General features: G+C 37.4%; 1 protein-coding gene across 11 annotated transcripts in view; it reads right to left on the minus strand.

Moving 5' to 3' along the window:
• The window catches only part of MAST4 (microtubule associated serine/threonine kinase family member 4), a 303,813-nt gene that overhangs the window by 34,401 nt on the left and 247,653 nt on the right, over positions 1 to 21,759 (minus strand). For all 11 annotated transcript variants that reach the window (XM_083816619.1, XM_083816622.1, XM_083816623.1 and 8 more), the window contains 7 exons: positions 20,882 to 21,039; positions 19,389 to 19,464; positions 17,774 to 17,983; positions 14,807 to 14,908; positions 9,470 to 9,602; positions 5,075 to 5,142; positions 2,509 to 2,594 (listed from right to left, as the gene is read on the minus strand). In XM_083816619.1, the coding sequence (XP_083672745.1) occupies positions 2,509 to 2,594; positions 5,075 to 5,142; positions 9,470 to 9,602; positions 14,807 to 14,908; positions 17,774 to 17,983; positions 19,389 to 19,464; positions 20,882 to 21,039 (833 nt within the window). The remainder of the gene's footprint in view (positions 1 to 2,508; positions 2,595 to 5,074; positions 5,143 to 9,469; positions 9,603 to 14,806; positions 14,909 to 17,773; positions 17,984 to 19,388; positions 19,465 to 20,881; positions 21,040 to 21,759) is intronic.

Genomic DNA, 21,759 nt, shown 5'->3' on the forward strand with positions numbered 1-21,759 from the left:
TCAAGAAAAAGAACACATGATACTCATCAGAAGTCTGTTAATAATACTGTCCCTTTTATCTGACTTAGCAGAGAAATTCAAGCAAACAGAAATTCTTAAAAAAGTGATAATAGAGAATTTGAGTTTAAGCCTCCAAAACTTTGCAAAACTTTGAGCAACGTTAAAGACGAGATGCTAACATCACTTTTGAAAGTGATGAGCAAATACTTTAAAAAGTCTATTTCCACACAGTTCATTGAATTTATTCCTTTTCCTCTAAATTAGTTAGTATTTGGCTGTATCTCTTTCTTTCTTGCTGATTTTTCTTGTAAGAAGTAACGATTTAAATCAAAAATCCCAACCAACAAAACGCACTTTGTTGTTGTTTGCTTAAGCATGGAAACAATAGCACTCCACTAAAGCTGATTATTACCACCAGCATATCTCTATTTCAACAGTCAACAAAGGCTATGATGATTCATACAGAATCCAGATACACTCCATGCTGTTCAACCTCAATCAGCTCTCCCTTTCCTCACAAATTTATGGGGGTCTCAACAAATTTTTACGACATCTATGACAATTTTACCTGTTATGCGTATTAGAAAGGTGTTTCTCCCAGTAAGTATTTATTTTCCCTGCCACAAGCACAAGAAAAAATATCCTACATGCCTACATCATATGTGCCATAGAAAGCCTGGGCTTTTCATCCTTACTTGTCCCTTGTTTCAAACAGATAGCTCTCTCAGTCTGTATTTCTTAATGGTTCATCAGGACTTCTTCCGGCTTTAAAATGTATGAAGCAAGAGCCCCAGGACTACTGCACCTCTGACTTCTGGTGGCCAGCCTCACACTGCTGGTTGCAGCATGCCTGTCTGCCACCACTCCCTCTTTTCTCCATTGCACACCAACCTAAAACTGTAAGAAGCTGGGCAGGTCCAGTGACTCAGACGCCCTTTTCTCTGACATGGACCTACCCCACATGGTTCTTCTTCTCTTCCTCCAGTAAGACAAAGAGGAAATTGGGTAGGAGATGAAAGAGGGAGGGAGGGAGCTAAGCATCTGCCAAGGGAAGGAAGAAGGGATGCAGCCAGGGAGTGGAGCAGCAGCTACTGCTAAGTGCCAGAAGAAAGGCTTTTGAAGTCTTAGGGTAATTTGGAGAAACTAGCATACAGTAATGAGTTTGCCTAGGGAGAAATTCTGAGAAAATGAACTGTTAAGAGGTTGAACATTGAAAAGCTGTATTTGGATATTTACATAACTTTAATGCAAATTATGCTACCTCCTTCAGGCTTTTTGCTGAACTATGTAAGCAGGTCTGGACACAAGTAATACCCTCCACATATGCGGTCATGATGAGAAGAAATAAACACCGCCTGTCCCATCAGAGTTCGGGGTTGCCTTTAACTAAATATGACCAGGGAGAGGCATTACTGTACCCATAATCCTCAGACCATTAAAAAAGCATGCATAATTCCAGCGGGTATATCACGGGTGCTTTCTCTTCTATGTACAGGGTCTTTTTAAAGAGTCCTATCAGATAGCTGCTGTTTCCCACCTCAAGTACAGGCAGCACAGAGCAGACACAGTCTAATGTGATTTGCACTGAGAACAGCACAGCCCTTTCCCTCACTGCTGTTCCGTGACATGACCTCGTTTGGTGATGGGCTCCTGAACTCCAGACAGAAAACTCTTTATTTTGAACCAATACAGTTCTCAGGTTAAATCAACAACAGTTCCTATTCTGACACATTTTAGTGTTGAGAAGGAGCCAAAGGTCTTATAGGCAGCACTTGATCACAAATAAGACTAAAGATAGGAATTCTGTCTACTGGCAGGCATAATCCCTGCAGTGTAATTCCACAGAATAATTCATGTTCACTTAAGGCTTGTGCTAATGTAATTCTCACTTGGTCTTCCAGGATTATCTGCAAACGACTCACATACCACTGAGAAGTAAACTGTGTACTTTCCAAGTACTCAGAGAATTCAACCAAGAAAAAGTAATTCCTTGAAAGTTGTCTTGGTAAAATCTGAGGATAGGTGAGAGTCCATAGAGAAGGAATAAAGCAGTTTAGCACTACTTATGGAAATTTGTTTCTACTTTACCAGTATTTTTAGGTCAAATAAGCACTTTTTAACAACCTGTCTCCCTTAAAGATGCAGTTTCATTCCGTTTCAGATATGCATAAACATCAGCTGTTTGCAGTGTTAAAAAGGTGGCTTTAAGTCTATCTTTTAACTTATTCAGATTTAATCTTTGGCATTATATGAAACCTATTTCTGAAAAATCTTTGTGATATAATATTTAGTATATTAATGTACTACAGTATACAGCAATTCACCATTGCTTAGGAGGCTACCAAAAAGTTTTTCTTACGAACTTCAAGTATTAGCTGCTAAGGAAGAAAGCAGAATTAAGAAAACAGCAGTGCAAACAACTCCCTCCCATAACTATTCCTGCAGAAATAATGGGAAGTTAGGCAAAAACGAAATGCGAAAGGGTTGTTATACTCAAAGATTACTCACCCATAAGCTCCATTACTGATCAGTTTAATTGTTTCAAAATCACTTTCCCGAGGTTTCCTCCGGAGCTGCAGTGAGGTATTAGAGGTCTTCAAAGTAAAAGAGAATAACACAGTTAGCACAGTATTTTAATTTACTTCCCCCCCCCCCCCCCCCCCCCGAGAAAAAATAGGGAAAAATAAAAAACAAACCAAAGCATCAACTATCATGAGTCTGTCACATCCAGGTGAACTGTTTCTGAAAGCTCTGGCCAGTTGACCACATAGCTGCTAAAATGAGGGACCTGAGGAGTTTTTGAGGCAAAGCTGCGTTTTTACTAAAAAGGTATCTGCTATATTGGAGCTGTCTGTCCCCTCACCTACATACCAGGGTCACAGAAGACATGCATAATGACTTCTGATAAAGGAGTAATGAGCAATTCTTATCTGGAGTTACACACTTCTGTGAATCCCACCAGGCACTCTCTGGCCACTGCCCTTCCATTTGAGTAAATCTGATTCTGTACCGGTACAGCCTGGTAGTAACAGAAGTACATGAGCTCTTGCTAATGCAAATATTTTGTACATTTCTAACTAATGTTAGGACTGTGACACAATTTAGTACAGACTGTGGAAACAGGCACAAAGAAAAATATGGAGGATAAAAATGCAATACTTCTACCATGATAGGGGTCACTTTCACCTACTTAGATGCCAGAACATTTTCAAAATGGAGTTGTCTTGAATACTGTACAACCTTCTTTCTAGCTGTAATTTTAATGAATCTTGAAGATATAAGTGTAAATTAGAAATGCAGGGTGTGAGGTGCGTGTGTATGCGCAGACTCCCTAGTTCCTTACTCCAAACCCACAAGATCCTTATCATGATGCTTCCCAAATCTCCAAAGAGTTCTGTGATCCCTATCTAGGTAGCTCAGTAACAGTTAAAGTTGAAAGTAGATCTGGTTGGAACATTTTCAATAAAATGGTTGCTAAAGAAACATTTCAGTACAAGATTAGTGAATATGTTAATAGAATGAATTACGCAAGAGCAGAAAGAATTTATATATTACATTATTTAGGCTATGTGCCTGCCAGTACAGGATTCTCCCTAATTACATATTTATGATATTGAATGATTCTGTACTTTACTTTTAAGATACGCTTCCTGACACTTTTCATGTGTCATTTTATCTTACATTTATTCCACAACTGCATTTGAGAAAATGTTTCCAGATATTCACCCCACACTCTTCTTTCCTGATATCATTCCATCACACCTCCTCCCCAGTTACATACTCCTTTATTACACTGCACTATCTTTTATTTCTTCAACTTTGGAATTTGCATTTGCACAGTACAAATACTTTCAGAATTACAGTTTCAGTAGCTATTGCTAAGCCAGTCTGTATCTTTATATTCACCCTGTAATTCAGAACTTCCCTTCAGCATTTTAGTTATTCTATTTTTTTTTTTTTATCTCCAATTTGTCAATATCCTTCCTCTAAACAGTGCTCAGGTCTAATACAGTATTTTAAATGCAGAAGAATGAAAGCAGCAGAGTGAGAAACGCCCTTCACATTACAACTATGGAAGCCTTTACAGATGGTATTTGGCCAGAAAATCGGAAATCTTCTCAAGATAATACGACATTTAGGACAGGATGATGTCCTTCCCATAGCATATCAAAACTAGCTTAACAGATACCCCATGGCTCTATTTTAAACTCTACTAATACTTAAAAATGCCAGTAAAGTATTACTGAACTACCTATGTGACCTTCCATTCTCCCTCCTACCCCCCAAATTGCATTGGCTTTTTCTATCCCTTTGCACTGCAAATCAACTGTTAATTGCAAGAACTGCATTTAGTCTGTTGGCCGACATCCAAAAAGTACAAATAACATCTTTTTAAAAGAATTTAAATTGACAGAATTTAAACCCACTGCAATAGCCAGCCCAATCACCTCTACCAACTCATTTTTTCTTTTGAACAAGCATCTGACAAAATACTACTGTAAGATATCCATTATTGTAGTGAAATATTTTCAAACACCTATTCAAAAGAATAATGCAGCATCTTCCAGACTGCAAACTAACTTTCTGAAACAGGTTATTTGCTAACATGCTCATGTCCTCCTCATGGCTTGACTGTACCTGTTCAGACTCTTTGATCATTAGCTGCCTCTGCAAACAGACTGTCTTAAAACTGCTTTAAAACACTTTATTTCTAAGGAAAGGGTATTAAAATCCTCTTAAAAAGAAAATAATTACAATAAACAGAAATGAAAGAAGCAGTGGTGGAAACTGTAGTAAAACAGCCTTCACGCGGTGGTTACTGCAGCTTCACAGAAGCCAGATAATGCAACATCTAGGAATATAGGTAGAATGTTTTGTTCTGATATTTTTCATGATCCCTCTGTTTGCTGAGCACCATGGTGCTCACCTCTGCAACAGTCTAAGGATTAGCATCTGTTCCATTCAATCAATTTACACATACTAGGACAAAAATACAAGACAGTGAGGGGTAACAACACATTTCTTTTTCCTTGCTCCAATTCAGCAGAAGTAGCATTGTAACAGGAAAACTTACACTTATTGATTCATCCATTTCCAGAGTTTCTGCTGTCCCACTGTCACAGTTAGCTAGCTGAGCTATTTCTAGAAGCAAAGATTAGAATACAGTAAGTACAAAGGAAGTACAAGAACTAAAATCTGAGAAATTACATTTTTCTGGAATCATTAGTAAACACGCTGTACTATCTGTAGTTCTTGCCAAATAACTCTTACGATGTCTCTAAGCATTTAGGGGATAAATACCACATGGAAAAAGAAGACTTGCTATTCGATGTCCATGTAATCTTCAAACAGCCAAGTACCAATGAAAAGCAATAGTGTTGTGACTGCTGAAATGTTGGAATTCTGTGGTCTATGTGTGATTTGAGCATTAAGGAAAAGACAGCAATAATGTGCTAAAACTCATGAGAATTGTAGCATACTAGGTAGGCGTTAATAGTGTGCCCTATCCTTAATGTGCTGCTGAAAGCTTCCCAGTTGGAGCAAAAAGCTTCTAGTTCAGACAGATACAGATTCCAAATCGTCTGCATCGTATGCACAGAAATACTGATTGATATGCCTAACAGAAACAGTTAAAAGCCTTTTTCTTCCTATAAGCTTATCATCTGTGGAGTCACTAACATAGACTAGTTCTCCGGGAAATGCTTACATTTTTCAGCTTTACCAAGTTTACCAAGTTGTTCCTGCGAGTATTAGCCTATGGTGCAGGGTTCCTAAGTCTATTCTGTACTCCAGTGGCACAAGAACTAAGAATTCCTCTGGGTAATAAAAGCTAAACAGGACAGCTGGTAGCTAAAAGACCCTGGGAAGCTTGGTATTACTTTAATCATATACATAGTTAATTATATACTCTTCAGAGCCAAAGATGCCCATTTTATCAGAGTTACATGACAGAGAAAACAACCTGAAACTTGAGAGATACAATTTTATTGTCAGTACTGTTAACTCACGCATATGAAGAATAACTGAATATTCACATAGAATATCTAAACTGGATTTTTCTACATAATAAGTGACTATTACACGTGAAATTCTAGGTAACAATCTGAACAACACTTAGTTTAATCATTAACAGCAAATTAACCATGTAGATAATTTTCTTGTGGAACAGATTTAAGGAATAACTTTCACACATAATCACTATACAAAACACTTTTTTAAAGTGTAAGAATGAAAAGTACTTGAAATACAACTTAAAAAACAACAACAAAAAATGACACAGATCTTTAGAATCTATCAGAAGCTAGAAAGATACAAAAAAAACCCTCTAAATATGTCAATGAACAATAAAAAAATCTCCAGTGAGAATAAACATTTTAAAAATAGAGCCTAAGCTAAAACAATACAGGCCAAATTCCAAGTTAGAGAGGATTTTCCTGTCAAAACTCAGTTTCATGAACATGAGGGTTTTATAATGGAAGTGTTGATGAAACCTGTATAGTATAGGTGAGAACCAAGCATGCTAGAAAAATATACTTTGACAGCCTTCTCAACTGAAATTATTTTCAGAAATAGCAAATTAAAATGAGCCATTTTTAAACAGAACTTTTGCAAAATATCCATTATCTGAGAAATACATATTATTTGCAAACAGTAAGTAGTAATGGAATGGAACCAAGAGTCAGCTTTCAAAACACAGAGCCATGGAACCATTTTGAAATGCCTGAAGAGATTTTTAAAACTCATCTAAATACCATTAAACATCTGCTCTTTTTCTTTCATTGATTTAAACCATTTCTGAAGACTCATGATTCAAAAAGGTAAAGATGGTAATTTAAAACCAGGGGGAAAAATTTCTCCCTGGGGAACTCTTCAGAAATTCAGCCACCAGTCTCTGATAAGTGATGAATCTGTTGTGGTATTGCTTTCACTACAGTATAAATTTATCTGGCATTATCTCCAAGTAATGCATGCATCATTTCACTCAAAGAAAGGATACTACAGCAATGGCAGCAAACAAAGGAGGGAAGTAGAGAAGGGGCTGAAGCATTATACTGTTTTTCTCTGCAGAGGAGTGAAATCCCTTCCACGAACATTTACAAACACTGCAGGCATAATTGAACAGCTTATTTGGAAATACAATTCTGTGTGTCAGGATAAGCGGAGTTACTTATATATATATATATATATATTTTATATATATATATATAAATATATATATGTATATATCAGTAACTCCGCTTATCACAGTCAGACATCCTTCAGGTATATATATATATACATATATATACACATATATATATATACACTGCTATATATATATTCTGCTTTTTAAATATTTTAAAAATATTTTCCATTTTTGGATACAAGACATTTAAAAGCTCTCTCAGGCAAATGATCTTCCTGCAATATTTTTATACTATTGAATACAGTGCTTCCAAATAATTCTCTCTGTACATGATTAACTCAAGGGCATAACATTCTTTTTATTTTTGCTTATGGGATGTCCTTTTACATAGAGGTACTAATTTAAAAACAAACTCAGATCATTTAGGAAGTCAATGCACAGTGACTTATACTGCTTATAAATGTCACTTTTTGTGGGGAAACAGGAAAGCAGTAAAAGGAATCACACTGTCCGAATTATTTGATTACAGATCTACATACATATTAACATTTAAAATGATATACAAAGTAATTTAATTACCCAAGTCTTCAATTGAATGATCAGTAACCCATACATCATATACCTCTCAGTATTTACTGACAAACCACATAGTCCATTTTTTCCCACAGGAAAAAAAAAATCAATTATCCTGGAATGTTTCAAATTTTAAGTAATATTCATCAATATTTAATTTATGAATATTCAATATTCATCAATATTCAATTTATGAAATGCAATTATGTGTTCTAGATAAAGTACACTCACATAAAATAAATACTCAGTCTGAGAAAATAGTATCCCTTACTTGTATGTAACCTTGTCTCCAGACTTCTGTCCCGAATAAGCTGTTTAAAAACGTTTGAAGACATCATAAAACTAACTTAGTGTCAGATTTCTTACTCTTGCTGAGGAACACTTCTGGCCAAGTGGACAGAAAGATTCAAAAAGCAAGCTAACGTAACAGAATCAGGGTCAATAATACTAAGCTCTCAACCCACAAAATTCTATCTGGCAGACTCCATCAGTGAAGAATTTATGATTTGTCATTTTAGACCAAACCAACATCTCACCAAATCCAGCAGACACCTATGTATCTTGCAGAGAGTTAAGCTACTTCTTTGTCTGTCCCAGTACTACATGACAGATACAAGATCACATTTCATTAAATTTGAGTTTTTTTCCTGATCTGCCCTGCATCCTTCCTGAAGTCTGAATCCCTGCAAAATGCATCGACACTGCTTTAATCTACATCTACGATTAAAAATAATATTTGGATGATTTTTTTTTTCTATGAAGATAGGAAGAAGACTAATAATAGGCTCAACTTCTTTTACTTATTTCAACATAATATGAATTGAATCAGATCTAACCAAATTCCTGACAACACATGGCACTGCTGAACTTCACAAACTGCTTAAGCTGAACAAAAAAATTTCTTTTAACATGTAATATCCTACTCCTTAGATTTAATGAAATACGATCTTGCATCATAAGAATTGGTTAAAAAAAAAAAAAAGCCTGTCAAATGTTATCACTATTGTTTTGTGTTATCAAGTCCTCCCCTAGAGATCTTCCTTGTCCTGGGTCATAACACAGAAGACAGGCAAAATGGCACTAGCTAGACCAATTTTCCATGATGGCACTTCTGCTGGACTTTCTAACTGCAAGACTAGCACAGAATGCAAAAAATCAATTTCCACTTTTCACCAGTGATCGAACTTGGTCTCAGAATGGAAGAGAGGATGGTCTGGTTAGGAGACAAGTAATTTTAGTTTACCCAACAATGTCCTTAAAACAAGAATCAAACAACAAAGAATGTTTTGCAATGACAGTACCTCCACAGGAACCCAGCTTCCCCCTAGAGAAGTCCTCATGGACGATTAAGTTAATCAGGAAAGTAAATTTTCACAGTTTTAATAGGAATGGAAGACATACTTTTCAGGCAGTGTAAGATGCGGGAAGCTGGGGATACTGAAAGGCAAGTAACAGTTTAGTCCAGTGCCAGTTATTACCTACAGCTGGATAATAGTGGCTATCAAATTATACCTGTAAATTTCAATTAGAGTTAAAATAAGGAAGTTACACTGCAAGACTGGAAGAAGATGAATATAACTGAAACAATGTATTTGCGAATGATATTCATAGCAGAAAATCTCAGGTGGCTTTTTAATGCCTTTGAGCTTGTGAGAAAACCCAATGGATTAGTGAATGCTTGTTCTGCTAACATCTTTAGTATCACAACAAATAAATACCTTGAGAAAGAAGTATCTGGGAGTCTATAGCTGGACAAAGAGGTGCACTTACCTTCCAGAGGATCTTTATTTAAGCCCAGCTGACTAATAATGTATCGAGGGATGTCTGTTTTAATGCCTTGCCCTTCTTTAGCATGGCCCTCAGCTGCTTCCAAAAGATAGTAAAACTCTTCGGGATCAAATTCCTAGAAGAAAAAAGAATCATCATCATTCTCCTTGCAGAAATTGAAGCCTTAGAACCTAATATAACAATCTCCTTTTTTGTTTCTATTGCAAATATTTGTCATTTCCCTTATTAAAAACAATACCTCATTACTCTATTAGTAACCTACTATTCTATTACAATTCCTATACAATGTAATATGCTGTAAGCCATGAAACATCATACCATTCTTTCAGAGCAGTGTTTTATTAATAGGAAGTTTTTTGCCCCCAAAACTTCCCACAGTATTCAGTGAAATGACCTATAACCAACAATTCATTCAGTATTTATTCAGTGTATCATTCAGTGACAAGATCTCACTTAAGAAGACTTCATCTCCCTGCAGCTGCTTGCACACAAAAATCTACTACTGAACTATGTGTACTTTCTACATAAATGTAGTAAGTGTGTACATTGCATATTAAAAATCTACTAAAGAAACTACATAAATATATTGCTTTTTTGTTTTCACTTCTAAATGAAATTTTGAAATGTTTTAATTCAATATATATGCACTGTATTTTACGGAAAATGCAACTAAATGAATCACTGACTTTAGAATGAAGACCAAATTCTAATTTGCAGAAAACATCATTTCAGTTTCATTCATCCAACTGATCCAAAACTAGACGAGAAACATCATATTTTGTGAATCAACTACATTACTACTGTAGTTCATCCCACGTGTAACAGGCAAGCCCCCAACAGTGAGAAAAAAGTATTTACCATAATCCCTGCCTGTCCTCTAACTCGCTTGGAAATAAAATTTATTTCACTACCTTAAGAGAAGATACAAATAGGGAAGCATTGAACAGAAAAAGGATGATTAATAAAAGGGTATTTTCCTTTTTTGTTTTTAATTAAAAAAGCCTTTCACTACCTTTCTCTATGAATTCATATCAAAACTTCTTTCACACAGCCTCTGTATTCTTCAAGATGTTCTTCCCAACAATAGACCACAACAGGAGCAATACTTAATACAGTAAGAGGCACTAAGATGTTTTCCAGTCAATGTGCTGGATTAACCTTGACTAGCTGTCCGATGTCCACTGAGCCACTCTCTCACTTCTCAGCAGGATGGGGAGAAATACAATGAAAAGCACTCATGGGTTCAGGGGACAGGGAGATCACACACCAATTACCAACATGGGCAAAACACTTGGCTTGGGAAAGATTAATTTAATTTATTGCCAACTCATAACTGAGAGGGGCAGTGAGAAATAAAAGCAAACTACAAACACCTGCCCCCCTCTTTCTTCCCAGACTCAACTCAAATCTCCATTCTTCTACCTCTTACCAATTAACACAGTGCAGAGCAATAGGGAATGGGGGTCAGTCCATAACACTTCATCTCTGCTGCTCCTTTCCCATGCTGATGCCCCTGTTCCACGCGGGGTCCCTCCCACGGGATGCCGTCCTTCCCGAACTGAGCCTGCGGGGCTGCCCACAGGCAGCAGCTCTTCAAGCACTGCTCCCACACGGCTCCGTACCACGGGGTCCATCCCCCAGGAGCAAACTGCTCCAGCACGGGTCCCCCACGGGCGGCAGCTCCCCCCAGACCCCTGCTCCTGCGTGGGCTCCTCTCCACGGGCTGCAGCTCCGGCCCGGGTCCTGCTCCTGCGGGGGCTCTCCATGGGCCGCAGCCTCCTCCAGGCCACATCCACCTGCTCCACCGGGGGCTCCTCCACGGGCTGCAGCGTGGAGATCTGCTCCGTGTGGGACCCGTGGGCTGCAGGGGGACAGCCTGCTCCACCAGGGGCCTCTCCACAGCCCGCAGGGGAACTGCTGCTGCCTGCCTGGAACACCTCCTGCCCTCTCACATTTTCTGGTTCTCTCACATTTTCTCACTCCTCCCTCTCACAACTGCTGCATGGTGGTTTTTATGTTGTTGTTTGCTTTTTCACTTCCTTAAGTCTGCTTGGCTCTGACACAGGCAGCTCCTGGGCTCTGCTCACAGCAGCCACCCCTGCAGGCCCCCTGCTACCAAAGCCTTGCCACATGAACACAATACACAGTGATGAAACACTGGCACAACTAAACAGACTTTTGATTGAGCAAGTAAGTTCTACCAAAAATTTCAGTAGAAGCCAGGGAGGCGGCTGAGCTTGTTAGCTTCCTTCCTTGCTTCTTTCTTGCCCTGCCATAACTTCCTGGGGCTTTTGTCTGCCTGCTAGGTCACCAGACTCCTGCCCTAGCTCCTTAGGCTACCCAGGACTTGGGAACTCAACGTCCCAATCTGGAAGAGAAATTAGCTTGAGACATCACATATCGTGCTTCATTTTGGAAACATCCAAACCACTGCAGCTACCAGGAGGACTTGCAGTGTTTCTGAAGTGAAATGTCTATGGTATTTTCAGTCTTATAAGAAACAATCTCAGTTTTTTTATTTTTCATGAAACTATTTACAACATCTGCAGCCTACTTCAGTGGATTTACCACAAAACCATTAAATACCCAAACTCTCTTATTTAGCTCAAGGTCTTTGGAGACTGCTAAACAGCCTAGAAATCTGAAATGTGTAACTAAGTATTACATGCTGTTTTAGCCTTACTCTTTTCATTTGACATGCTGAATCTCTTATGTGCTAGTCTCTGATACTGATGAACGCAACAATGTGATGATATGCATGTAGACATAAGCTATTTGCCTTCATCACGAAAACAACTTCTCCTTACCAGCAGCAGTGGTAGGTATATTTATCCAGTTTCTCCTCCACTTGTTAGTAAGTCAAGGTAATTTCAGAACAGATACCTCTAACCAGATAAATAAGTATGCGTAATGCATACACATACAAACACGTATACATCTAGATATATATGTAAATATTATAAACAAGAAATTTATTTCCTTATCTTTACTTCTACCTTTGTGTTTCATTCTTCACGTACTGAAGCCACTGAAAATGGAAAAAATCTTTCAACATTTGGCAGTAGTTCTAAGCTAAGATTGCCATAAGAAAACTGATTGCATTACGGTATAGTACATGAAACTCCTCATGATAAAAGCACTGGATTTATTTCCTGTAAAGCGATGAACTTTCTTATAGAGGCTGAAATTTTCCATACCTAGTATCTATTTCAGACAGACCTTTTGAAATATTAGCCAACATTATTCAAAATTTATTCTAGACAGAAGCTATGGAAAAATATTGTTTTTGCAAGATTAAACAATTCCAGTGACCTTTATGGTGTAAGGCTTAACATCTTGCATATGAAATGTGGATTTTGTGACTATCTGCCTACATTTGTTCAAGCTACCTGCCTCTGAAAAAACATACAGCGCAGAGTTGTCGTTCCAGCTTAAATCTCTGTCTGAAGTAAGAACACTCCAAAGAAGCTGTGCTGGCTTTCTCTGCCATTGCTGTTCTGAAAAGCTAAACAGCTGGAAGCAACTATGCACCCAAACTGAGAGAGAGAGAGAGAGAGACCTCATTTCTCGGTCTGACAACACTGTCCCTTCCACTCACATCAGTAGGGCCAGCAAAGGGACCAACAGGAGATATGGAGCAGTTCCACTTCAAGTGTAGTGTGGCAGAGGAAGTAGGCTGGGATAAAATCCCAGGGGTAGAAACTGGGGACTAAGTGAATGGAGATTTGGACAAGCTAGCTATAAAACTTAATATTTAGGGAGAATGAACTAGTGGGCAAATGGGTCACCAGGAAAGTATTTGAATTAAAAGATAAGACTGGGAACAAGACTGAGTGGGAAGGAGGAGGGGAGCATCTGAAGGGAGGACAAAGTGCCACAAAGAATGCATTTAAGGACATTTTTTGCATGTGCAACGATGAGGACATGGACCAGAGGGAAGCAAGACATCATGAGAAATTGGATAAAAGGCTGGAGAAGGATTATGTGAACCTTGAGAATGAAGCACAGAAGTTGATTCTAGATATGACTGAATAAGCATTGCAGGGGACAGGGTGAAGACATAAAGCAAGCCTGGATTCGATAGTAGAGGCAATACATGCTAAGGCGCCCTCTTCTCTAGAACCTGACATTATTTTTTACATCTTTTATGTTCTGCTCCAGAGCACATACCGTATTTCAGATTTTTTTCTGAACTGCAAGTCATGAACAAATTGCAACTGGGAACACTGAGACATGGTATTTCCAAAACAAAACAGAGCCAGCACTCAAAATGCCCATGGCTGAATGATCCAGGTTGTGGATTAACTGTGCCACAGATGAAGGAACACAGTGCAGAGCCAAGATCAGGCTGGAAAGACTGACTAGCTCAGATTCAGTGGCATGCAAATGCAGTTATGACACTTTCAGGCATAACTTGAGTCTAGCAGCAGGTTAGCAGCTCCCACATACGCAGTCTTGCCAGCCTCAAATAGCCATGTGCAGTGTCAACACTGTGATCCTGGTATTGGCAAGCACAGCAGCTCAACAAAGTCAGCTCAGGCTTCCTGCCAGGCCTGTTGGAGTCAGGCTGGCTCTTACATGGTATTTGGGTGTCTACACCATCCTCCTGAGTACACTGTGTTCTCTGAGCATTTATTACTTCCAGTGAACAACTGAAGCACGTTGGCTCTGTGCATAGGCGCAACTTCCCGCACCTGAGCCTCCCCAGCTCTCACATCAGGGGCAGGCAAAGCAGACAAACACCCAGGTGGCCTGGCACAAGCTAGCCCAGCCTGGCAACATCCATGTTATCCTCACGCGTAAGTTAACTCTTCTGTTTCTTCTGGTCCCCAGAATAATTCAGGCTAACTGTTTGTTCAGACACCCTAACCCTTCCCCCCATAAAGGTACTGCAGAGCTAAATACAAGCTGCTTATAGCTCTGGCAACTGTTCAGTGCAACAAAATTATGAAACTTGTAAGAACAACAACAACGGGAAAACCATGAAGTAATTATGATTCCAGAGAAGTCTTCCCAAGAGAACAGCAAAGTCTAACAAACAACAGAAAAACCCAAGTGGTTTTAAACTGGAGCTTCCCAAATTTATGACAGGGATTTAATAACATCGTATTTGCAATAGTGGGGAGCCAAACACAACTGCCGGAATTCCCTGTCAGTCTCATGTTTCTGACTTAAAAGTAAAAAGGATCTCACCAACAATGAAGCCCTGCCCAGTTGTTTGACATTTCAGGAAATGATTGTAAATGGCCTTGAATACTAATCCAAAAAATTTCCCAGAGTAACAAGTAAGAAAACCTACTTATAGCAGCATCACCTTACCAGGCATTCCAGTAAGCGAGCAGGACGAGCAATAACTATTAGGATTTTTCGGACCAGTTGCTTAATATATGCCAGTTCTCCACTCTCCGATCGCTCCTGTGCCTAAAAATTGAACATAAAAGGAAAAATAAAACAAAACTTATTCAATGCACAACTTGTAAATATAATTGCTGGTTTTGAAGCATGTACTTTAGACAAATTGTAAATCATTATCAAGATACCAGCAGCAATGGTAATAATAGCAACACTGTAATTTCAAACTGAAGTAATACAATTTGTACAATCCTATCCCTGCAACAATGAAGTAAAAGTGCCTAAAAATGACATATCTGCATTTTTTAATTATATACTTACTGTTATCAGTTTCACAAAAGGAAATACAATTCAATACATCATCCATCTACCTATACGTACTTTTGTACAAATAGTTAAGTTTTAGTTAACAGTTTTAGGATGAGATGAAAACAAAAACAAAACAGGAGGCTACACCACTTCCTGGATAGAGAGGCCACACACAGGTACGTGCAAAAGGAAGGCAATTTAAACTCGAGTTCTGTGAAGGTGATGACAAAAAAAAGAATGCTATAGAAAAAACAGTTCTGAAAGGTTTGAAAAGATTTGCAAAATGGTTCTCTTAAACTTTTATCTCTAAGAAGAAAAGGTATAATGTGAGGATGCTAACAAATGCAAAGAAGCCATATGACTAAAACATACCAATAGCCTTTCAAACATCACCCAAGTATTTCTTTGTTCTTAACAGTATAAACTGAAGTTTTCCTCATCTCTTTCTTATTCAAAATCACAAAAGGAATTGAAAGAAAACTAAGAATCTAACATTTTGAAAATGATTAATACAGCAACTAAATACTTTTCATATAAAACATGTTGTATTTTTGTAATTAAAAATCCTACAAAAAATGAAGCCACATGCTGCTCTCAACATAAGCGCTATCATTTAAAAACATACCAAATATTTGAAAAAAGATAATCTGTAAAGCTTAAAAAAGAAAACAAGAAAAAAGGCACAAACATCATCTAGCACTCTGCAACGGATTTTAGAAGAACCTTAACTGGCACAAGCATTTGTATTCTGCACACTACCAATCAATTCCAAAGAGAACTCTTTTGTAAACAAAATGTCTGCCTGTTTTAATCACCAGAAAAAATTAAAGCAACTTTGTACAGTTTTGCGAACACTCAGGTGTGTATGTGAACAAAGACTTAATAAATATTACATTAAAGAAGGATGAAGCAGGAAAGCATTCAGATCCACTTAGCCTCTTGATCTTAGACCTATAAAAATCTCAACTGAACCAAACTGCTCAAATATCGAAGGAGCCTTCCCCAGCTTATGCAAAATAATCACAATGTGCCAACTAGCAGTAGGAAGCACAGCTTTCTCCTGAAAGTCACAGCTGGGAATTGATAACAAATACGTCGCGTGAATCCAAAGCACAACTGAGTGCCCACAGCTGAGTTAAGCAAAGCAGAAAATTTTCCTTTCATCATATTACACTATTGACAGATACCATTTGCACTTACTCAAAAGGTGAGCCTTAACATTTTAAGGCATTATATCTTTGCAAAGCAGAAAATTTTAACATAATATAGAATTTGCATGATAGTACATGACAAAATGAGTGTTTTGTTGTTGTTTTTTTTAACACCTATACACTGCTTTATATACAGCTTGGAGAATAACTGGAGGGTTTTTTGTTACTGTTTTTAAATGAATGTGCCAACTTGTACTCTAAACTTTACTTGCTGTGCAGCCATTTTAAGGGATATACTGTTTACACATACAGTTCAGTGCATCTTAGCTTTTAAGACGTGTTTCTTTGTATTTTGACATTATCACTACCATAACATAATTCCTAGTGAGATATCTCTAGCCAACTTGCCAACTCTGTCTGCACTTTGGCATCATAAAAAATTTATTTCTCAAGAAGGTCACTAGTTCAAACTCTCTTTTGACTAGTAAGCAAGCTCTTATTTCCTTGCTCAAAGAGTAGAGTTTCAATAATGCAGAAATACTTCACTGATGTCTTAAATTTTGCATTGCTTTATGGGAAGGTTCAAAATACAGTAGTTGTAGAAATCAGTAAAATACGTATATTCACTGAAAAGAAGACAATAAAATACAGCACAAAAAAAAAATTAACCAAAAGCCTTAGTAACTGCTCCTGCATTTAAAAGAAAACAGAAGAAAAGACCAGGAAAAAAAATAAATTAACACAGGCATAACATCTTAATATCTCAGTGGGAAAATTTCAAGTCTATCAAATCTGCTGGTCTATCACATTAACTTTGGTTTATAATGTACTATCAAGTCCTATACAAACAACAATTACAGCATTCAGCATATTCATTTGTTCTGAAAATGATACATCTATAAAACATGCTGACATACAGCATCGCATATTTCTTTAGCAAGTTTCATGTTTTTCTTAATACATTTAGCTGACTATTCTATGGAAGTTTCAATGCTTTTAGAACTGACAATTTCTGTTAATAAACAGTTTAATTATGAAAGAAATAAATATTTAAATAATTAAATAGCCAAATAACCTCCACGTAACACAAACATAAAGGTTGCTGTCTCCTTTGTCAACACAGCAGGCAATTAGTAGGGCTGATAAAGTAGAAAGAGTACGTTTCCTCATTTATCCACAGTAAATGATACAGCAAGCCTCCTCATTTAGGGCTTATTCACACACTTCTGTAAGCAATTTATAACTTGCACTGCATCAGAAAATGTTGTTGTTTCTGAAACTTTACAACCTACTTATCCCAGACTACAGTAGGATGCCTTTTGGTCCTTGTTGTGGTCATTATGTAGACTAAAACTGCCATGAACACCGACAATTATTTGAGTGCAACAGTCAATAGTTTCAAGACAGAAACTCTTAGGCAAACATATTTAAACTACTTTTCTACCAAATATAACAGCATTCTCATGGCTCATACCTCCTGTAGCAATTTGTCTAATTTCTGCTGTAATTCAAGGAAGTATCGTGACGTGATGAGGCCCTGGTGGGATTTATCCAAACAATCTCGAGCCAGTTCTGTGATCTGATGGTGGGTAAAACTGAGCACTCCATCTGCCAGGGGAAGGACGTTTTCTGGAGAATGATTTGTTATAATGTCCTGAAGCCTTTCCTCCATCTGAGCTGTGGCCTATATACAAATACATACACGATACATTATATCAGCATTACAACCTCAAAGCTTACTTCTGGTTTTACAACGTTTCTAGGGTGCCTAAGAAATTACCTACACAAAATACGTGAAATGACTGAAGCAAAAAAAGCAAGCAAATAGACAAAATGTCAGATGACATTTCCCCAGTTATCAGTTCGGAAAAGCAATCGCCTTACGGGTCTATTATGCAAATCCTACCTTCTGTCTGCTGAAGTCATAAACACTGATCTTATACTGCTCACTAAAATAATTAGTTAACATTCATGACTGTAAAAATAAGTCCAAATCAAAATAAAAGCAATGAGAACTCATGAATGTCTTTGGCTGTTTTGTATAAACTGTAGGTGCTACAGACCAGAGTATCTCCTTTCCTTTTGTACAGGTTATACCGCAAAATTGTTCAAAGTTTTGAAACTTTGAGTTCAGAGTTTGAAAGCCCATTAAATGATTACAAAAATCACAGGCTCACAGGTCCTGTTAGATGTGTCTGCAGGTTGCTAGATGTGCTTGCTTTATAGATCCAACTGACTGTTTCTCATAGTTGCATATGCTTAAAAAAAATAGATATTGCAGTATTTTTCTTTTTAAAAAGGAAACCCACACCTCTTAATTCGTACATTACCCAGTGAAATGAGCAGATCATTTCACACTACTGATTGCTGCTCAATCCCTCTACAAATATCTTCATACTTCCATAAAGAAATTTATGTGAAGAAAAATTAAGACTTTTTTTCCTACTTGTAGGCATTTTTTGAGTGATATCAGCTTAACCTTATTTTATTTGCCAAGAATCATCAAAATTCTATGAGAAACTGAGAGCACAGTGCACCTTGCAATGTGCCTGCACCAAAGAACTCATTTTTGTCTCAGATCTCTGCACAAGACAGCAACATTTCCTGATTTGGTATCTGAGTCAAACTCTCACAACTATGTACTGATCTTTACCTTTTAAGTAAGCGTATAACAAGGTTTTGCAAAAAGGGAGAAATGGCACTGAAGAAAGAAATTTGCAGGTGTACCAGCAGACTCTGTACAAGACTGAGCTGCAGAAACAGTTTCAGTTTACTTATTCAGTATACATTAACCCCAAGTACACAGCATCTATTGAAAATGAACATATTGTTTCTTTCCAACCTGCAGAATGTATTACTAGCATGATTAATTTCAAAACCAGTTCAGCAGCTTTGTCAAATGAATGTCCAGTTCTTCTCAGCAGGGATTTTCTTTATTGTGATTTTATCTTTCTAATAAGAGGTTGGTGATGCTTTATGAAAGCCATTACAGCCTTGGATCATTAGTTCCCATAACAAAAACACCATTTACTTAAAACCTATGTTGCCTATCAATTTAGATATTGCATATCTTAAATATAATTCATTACCTTTGGGAACCTTTCTTTGTAGACATGGTTCATCATAATTATTTCATTGTCACAGCAGGCAGGAGAACGTCCAGGGCTGCAAGCAAAGCAAATTATCTCTTTAAACTTGTCTCAGCATGAGCTAGAATTAGTACTTATATTTCTGCATAGCTTATTTGCACCAAAAAGTCAGCACATGCTTCACTAGACAGGTACGTCCTCTAATCAGTGGCACGCTTGGTTCCTTTCTGCTATTTGTGACCATGCCTTAAAAAATAGTTAATGTATTTGACATATAACTGTCAAGGATGTTATTTTCTTAGTTTATAACTACAGTTTGGTATACATGCAGCTTTGCAACACTCGTGACATTACTTTTTTCTTCCTCAGAAGGGCAACAGAGATATATATTTAAGAGCTTATTATATGTATGACTACACCCACCCCTTTGAAGGTTACATACAATTAAAACAGCAAGACCTGACCAAGACCTCTATTATCTGCAAGTGAAAATGTTGAGAAGTTCTTTTGTTTTTTTTTTTAATCTATTTTTAAATTAGAAAATAGAAGAAAAATCAAAACAATTATCTCCAATCTGACTTCCTACAAATAATGCCGCACATAGGCATAGGTTCCATCAATGCCCGAGACACTGTGCCTGGAAAAAAACAAAGCATGAGACTTGCAGTAAAACCATCCATAAAAGGTACCCACAGCCTTTGCTAACCCAGGAAACTCCTTCATACTATCAAGAGCCTCATTCTTGGCTATCATTTCCTTTAAAAATCTCCACCTGACTTTCCTGGGCTGGGAACACCAGCCCACCCAAGTATGGTATAAAACATGTGGAATAAGACTCCACAAAAGCAATGCCCTCCTAAAGGACTGTCTTTATCGCAACGTATACGTTAGGGCTTCTTATACACATACATAAGAATTTCTTGCAAGAGCAAAACAAGTGAGTTTCAGCGATCTAAAAGGGCAAAATTGAACACACACAAAAAAAAAACAATCTTCGATGAAACACCTTATGCAAATGACCACCATAAAGGAAACTGGCCTACTCTTTGGGAAACAAGAAAACGAAGTTCATCTTGGTTAAAGAAAACAAATGAATACATTCCCCCCAACTCCCTGCCCATTTCTTCACTGCATTTCTTTCCAGACACTCCATGAATATGAATACATTTCAAATTATTTTGCAACAAAAGACTATATTCTCTAGAGTTTCAACTCTAGAATAGTAGTTAGATCAGCACGGACTAGCTCAGCAAGACATTTCATACAGGTTAGTTGCCTCCTTTAAGACCCAGATTACACTTCTAAACGCAGAATTAAGTGATGATCAAAACCAGGGGGTAACAATTAAAAAGGATTATTAATAGTTCAGGCACAGATTCTTACTTCTTGTATTATACTTAAGCAATTTTGAAAATAGAGAATGCTCCCAATGCACAAAACCATGACGTTTAGAAATTTAGATTCAGCCCCTCTTACTAGACGGAGGAACTCACCTGAGACTTCTGGAGCGCGGACGCATTGCAGTGGTCCTGCACCTGTTATCACTCGCAATGCTTTCAGTGGTACAGAAATGTTTAGATAAAAAATGTAGTTCATCAGGTGTTGGTTGGTATGGTAACTGGTGCAGCTTTTCTTGGGACGAACAGGATGACTACAAGAGCAGAACAGAACACAAGCTTCTATCAGAGTGAAAAAGCATTTTCAAGATTATGTTCACAGCTCATGAATGAAGCCATTTAATATAAAAACTAGTTACTGTTTCCAACGTTTAGCTATCAAATTAAAGAAGAAAAATAATTAGTCTCAACTTAATGAGCTAAATACAGGGTATAAAAACAACTTCAGTTTCGGAAGAAGGCTGTTGCATTTCAGAAGTTCACATTTCCTCTGTCTAAGGCAAAGAAGACATCTGGCATCAGTAATACGCACCAATATTTAAAAGAATATTTAAAACTGAGTCTGCTGAAAATTAATTATTTACATAAGACAGAATGATAGCTGCAGAGTACAACTTATTGCCACCATACATATTTCAATTCCACATACAGAAGTTATTTCATTATCCAAATTTAAGCTATTAATGAAGTTTTGAAAAAAAAAAAAGTTATATGTAATCTAAATTCTCGTAGAAAAAAATCATATGCTATTTTCTCTTAAAAGCTGTACATTTAAAATGACATGAAAGAACTTAATGCCTTTATCAAGATAGTTTCTATGGCTGATGGAAATTAAAAGGATTATATTTAAACCACCCATTTCATTTAAAAATGGAAGATATAGACAGTTATGAGATTGAAATTGTTACTACAATAACTAGCCTTGCAAAACTGTGTGTAAAGCCCCCCTATATAACACAGTGCTGCCTTTTATG

Source organism: Anser anser (genome assembly GCF_964211835.1).
Source record: "Anser anser genome assembly, chromosome: Z".
In the NCBI taxonomy this organism is placed as follows: Eukaryota; Metazoa; Chordata; class Aves; order Anseriformes; family Anatidae; genus Anser; species Anser anser.